This window comes from Babylonia areolata, chromosome 11 (genome assembly GCF_041734735.1).
Source record: "Babylonia areolata isolate BAREFJ2019XMU chromosome 11, ASM4173473v1, whole genome shotgun sequence".
Classification (NCBI taxonomy): domain Eukaryota; kingdom Metazoa; phylum Mollusca; class Gastropoda; order Neogastropoda; family Buccinidae; genus Babylonia; species Babylonia areolata.
Genome location: NC_134886.1, coordinates 40052026 through 40057273, shown reverse-complemented (window position 1 = coordinate 40057273; position 5248 = coordinate 40052026). Strand labels below are relative to the sequence as shown.

At 39.1% G+C, this 5248-nt stretch overlaps 1 protein-coding gene across 1 annotated transcript in view; it reads left to right on the top strand.

Moving 5' to 3' along the window:
• Positions 1 to 3410: 3410 nt before the first annotated feature.
• Positions 3411 to 5248, top strand: part of LOC143287405 (uncharacterized) — a 16595-nt gene continuing 14757 nt past the window's right edge. The window contains exon 1 of the mRNA XM_076595382.1: positions 3411 to 3557. Within this exon, the coding sequence (XP_076451497.1) occupies positions 3437 to 3557 (121 nt within the window). The 5' untranslated portion in view covers positions 3411 to 3436. The remainder of the gene's footprint in view (positions 3558 to 5248) is intronic.

Sequence of the window (5248 nt, the reverse complement as noted above, 5' to 3'; positions counted from 1 at the left end):
GTCTTAAGAAGTGTTGGCGGATCGTCCAGTGCTTCGTTGATGGGGACTTGTGGGAGACGGTCTATGGCTTCATCATTTATGGAGGAAGGGCGATTTAAGACACTGTTGAAGTGCTCAGCCCAGCGTTCGAGAATTTTCTCCTTCTCGGTGATCAAGGTATTCCCATCTGCACTGAGGAGGGGGGATGAGAGAAGAGATGAGACCAGTCTCAAAGAGTAAGGCTAGAAATAGATGCTGGAGCCTCACTCAAAGAAGGCGAACATTAGGAAAAGGATGGAAACAGCAGTGGATATGGATCTTATTATCCAAAATATCCAAAACTTCACATTTCAAAGACAAGACTGGTGATACTGACTCCTACATCTATTGCTTTGAAGCACATACCAAAGCATGTGGATGGAATAGGGACAACTGGGTAATGTACCTTTCTGCTTTGCTGGAAGGCCCCGCTCTCATTCTCTATCACAGTTTATCAGACAAAGTAGGTGTAGTAAAGTATGAAGATCTTGTCCAAGCTTTGTTGAGAAAGTTTCAGTGTACTCCAGAAAGTTTCCGAAAACACTTCTGTGAAGTAAAACCAACAGCAGTTGGGACAATTAATACTTTATTGAATTACAGCGACTATTCGATCGCTGGGTCACTTTGTCGGCTGTTGAAAGGATTGACACATTACGAGACTTGAGACTGGCTAACAATTCCTCGAGAGTGTTTCATTTGATGTTGCTGCTTTCATTTCAGAAAAGGGTACTCTTTCGTTTGACAAAATGATGAAGGATGCTGAAGCATACAGAGGGGCACACAACAGAAGTATGTTCCGTAAGTCTCAGTCTCCATTGTTAGCAAGTGTTGGATATACTCCTTCTCATCAGCAAAATCGGGGAAATCACTCACCAAGGAAGTATAAGCAGGTTTGGCTACATCAGTCATTCAGTCAGAGGTTGCTTGCTCGATCGCAGAAGGGTTCACAGGTCGTTTACGCCTGGAATCGGGATCAGTGAATCAAACCACTTGCTCTTTTCCTATAGATACTGGAGCTTCTGTTTGTGGTGTACGAAAATGTCTGATACAGTCAGATCAGTTGTTGGATGGGTATGTGAAATGCGTTTCATTTGGTGGTCGAGTTGAGGAATTTCCTTTGGCAAAGGTTTCTGTGGGTTCTCCTTCCTTTAAGGGTTATCTGATGTTGTTGATCTCAAAATCACTCGTGCACATCTGATTGCTTTGCAGTAGAAAGATCAACCACTGAGGTCATGCTTTCTTCTAGCATCGTTCGGAGAAGTCAAGAAAGTAAAGAGTACTTCGTACTACTACTATTTCTCAGATGGTGTTCTCTGTCGACGATTTGTCAAGAATGGTGTAACTACGATCAAGTAGTTGTCCCAGCTACACTAAGACCTACTGTTCAGACATTTACACGATCTACAATTATAAGGTAATTGTGGAGCTAGACGTACTCTGTCAGACTACTGAACAAGTTCTACTAGCCAGGTGTCACTGTTGATGTTGGGGAATAAGATATCTCAACTATTTCTGTTGCTGAGGCAATCCTTTCTATTTTTTCAGATTGGGTTTTCCCAAGGAGACCTTTTCAAGGTACACATTTCACCTCTGATCTCATGAAGCAGTTCTACAAACTTTGTGGGTCAACAGGAACCAGGACATCGCCCTATCACCTTCATGCAAATGGATATGCAGAAAGATTTCATGGCACACCAAAAGTGATGCTCAAGAAAGTGGTGCGTTCCCAACCGAAGGCATGGCATAGAATTTTGCCAGCATTGCTATTCGCAGTCGTGAGTTGCCATAAGAAAGCACCAGGTTTTCCCTATTTGAACTTTAATTTGGACGTCAAGTTCGTGGTCCTGTCGTATTGCTTCAAGAAGCATGGATGGAGGACACAGATGCAGACAAAGATGCAAAACCATTGTACTAATACATCTTTGAATTGAAGAACGTGATTGCTGACTCATGTCAGATTGCAGTGGAAAACTCTGCTGTTTCTTCTAGAAAAGAGAAAAAGTACTTTGACACACAAAGTGAACCTTTTCTTTCATATGCAATCGAAGTCTGAAGGTAAATTCATAAATGAAAGTGCGTAACTGTGCAATCAAACGTTTTCTAAATGCATCGATTGTTTCATCGAGTCCACTATCATATGGGTAGATATCCATTGTATTTGGGACCTTTTATGAGTTTTTTTTTAAACTATTGAAGCTTTGTGCAAACAGGCTTATGTTATCTTGTCATTAGAAATAGAATTAGGTAAAGACAATCTGGCTTTGGAACTAAGTACATGTCTCAGGAAGTGGAAAATGAACAGTGACGTGATTTAAAGATTAGTCTTTTTATACGAAAAAAAAAGACATTCTGATATAAAAGCTGGAGATGAAAATGTAGTCTGTTTTTCTCTTTCAAAAGTAAATTGTGTTTCAGACGGGGAAAAAATCAGTCAACAGAACGACACCACAATGAAGTAGGAGGATAGCCATGTGTAATGTTTATTACCCTGTGTCCCGCACAGTCTTCAAGTACATCTCGCTTGGTTCAAAGAGAAGGTTGAATATTGTTTAAAAGATCAGTTTTTGCAAGACTGGTATAGACATATAGGTAATGATAATATGTATATTAATTGTAGGATGTTTAAGCCAAATTTTGGTCAAGATGCTTACTTTACTGTGTTGCCATATAACTGTGTTATCCAGTCAGTTACGTTTTGGACAACCAATAATGCTTTGCCTGTTAATAGTCAGCACTTCAACAATTTACCAAGAAACAAAAGAATCTGTGATGAATGTTCCATAAACGACATTGCTGATGAGTTTCACTATTTGTTTGTGTGTCCTTTCTTTGAAAGTGACAGACAAAAGTATTTACCTAGATAATTATTATAGAAACCGCCCAAACTCCCGTAAATTACACTTATTGTTATCCGAAACCCCCCCCCCACCCCCCCCCCCCCCACAAAAAAGAAGAAAAGAATATTGTTAAAACTAAAGAGAGAGAGAGAGAGAGAGAGAGAGAGAGATGGTTTATTTATTACAGGCCATGGCCCCTAATGAAGGGATATGTGAACAATAATATTATTCTTCATAATATACGGAACATAATTTAATGCGAAGAACATGAACCAGAAACAAAAACTAAGCATTAATTAGACGTAACAGAACAGTTTATGAAGTAGCTCATGGACCAGGAACAAAGACCAAGCATCTTTTTGTTTGTTTTTTTAGTGTCGTTCATTGAATATGCTTGTGTTTTGTTTTGTTTTACCATCCCCACAATGTAACAGAGCTCGACAGCTGCAGCCAGTTTCCCGCCAATAAAACAATGGCAGACGTGTTGGTATGAATAGAAGCCTGTGACTGAATATATAGCCATGTGTAATATATATATTTCCAGTGAACCATCTCGTCACATTAGGAGGTAAGAGCACACCATGGAGCCGCTTAGTCACTTTTCCTATGGGGAGTCCAACCAAGGCGTTTACGGTCACAGCATGGGAGTGGTGGGACATGCGAACATTGAAGTGATGAAGGACCGCATTTTGCAAGCTGTGGGTGAGTGTTGTTCGCATTTGTTGTTGTTGTTGTTTGCTTTGTATCTGTCTTTCTGAACCTGAATTTCTGCACCCTTGTTCTTTTTCTGTGCTTCTCAATGTGACCTCAGGTTTAGGTTTTGTTGTATATATTTTTTTTCTTATTTTTTTTCTTTTCTTCAAAGAAGGAACTTTGTTTTGCTTCATCGTTAGCTTTCACCTTTTCATTCATTTACGATAATGGTTTGTTATACAATAAAAGCATGTTGACGCATTCACCCATGTCACAAGGACCTCAAGGCCAATGACATTAAAGTGTCAAAGCGTCCAAAACGTCTCTCGTGCATGTGTGTGTGTGTGTGTGTGTGTGTGTGTGTGTGTGTGTGTGTGTGTGTGTGTGTGTCTGTGTGTCTGTGTGTCTGTGTGTGTGTGACTGTGTCTGTGTGTGTCTGTAAGTCTGTGTGTGTCTGTGTCTCTGTGTCTGTCTGTCGGCCTGTGACTGTCTCTGTCATGCTTCTGTTTCTGTCTTTCTCTCTCTTTCTCTCTGTGTGTCTCTGTCTATCTGTCCACATGTCTGTATATTCTTTCTCTCTGTCGCGAGTTCCGTGCGCACTCTCTCTCTCTCTCTCTCTCTCTCTCTCTCTCTCTCTCTCTCTCTCTCTCTCTCTCTCTCTCTCACTCTTTGCCTTTCCTGGATCTAGATAAATGTACAAGTTTAGTTACACCTGCCGGGAATGTACAACATGGTCGATTCAATTTCTCATTTATGTTCATTCTAGTTTTATAGTTTTAAAGTTGATATGAAAATTGAGTATTTTGTTAAACTAATAACATGTAGAGCCAAGTACAAGTACTTCTAACCGTCGTATGAAGTGAAAAGGCCTTCATTTTGAGAAAAGTCAAGACTGGAAGTTTTTACGTTTCATCAAGGGTATTAACTCTCATGGTTTATTATTTTAAACTTTGAATTCCGACTGATTTTGTTGATATTTTTTATGGCAGTTTGGGGCATAATCCAGTAAGTGATGAGGCGTTCACAAATCTTTTTCTGAATAAATATTTAACGGTCTCCTTCTCCAACTTTCCATCACGTGTAATTATCGTGTATTGTCAATTGAATATAGGTTTAAACGGGCAGGTTAACAACTTGAAACAACATGGCGTCGTTCGGTTCGCGAGGAATATGAGCACGCGCTTTGAATATGTATAAATATGTGTACGCAATTGATTTTTGCCTATGACCTTCAGGGGTCAGTCAATAGATCTGTAAAGTCCACTCGTAGTATTGATTTTAGTATTTTCCGAAAAAGACCACTTGGGTGAATGAACATAGTGAAAGCCCTGTACACTGAGAGTAAAATACACAAGCTTTTTATGTATTGCGTATAATTTCAAAATGTAATATTTAAGATGAGAAAGATCAATTTAAAGCAAATTAACCCCCCTAGCATTAATTACAGATTAATTTCCCTTTTTTACTATCTGCACCAAAGACATGCACCAGAAATATAACTTCCATGCTTAGCAAAAGAAGTTCCTGTTTGAACAAAAAATGATAAAAATGACTGCTCTTGATGGTGTGTCAGAATATCAGATCAAAGTGCGAAGTTTAGAGAATAAAAAAAAAAAAAATAAATGTAACAGTAAATTCAGTTTGAATATAATTTGGCTTTTTTTTCTTTTTTCTTTTTTTTAATTCTTTTGTGCCCATCC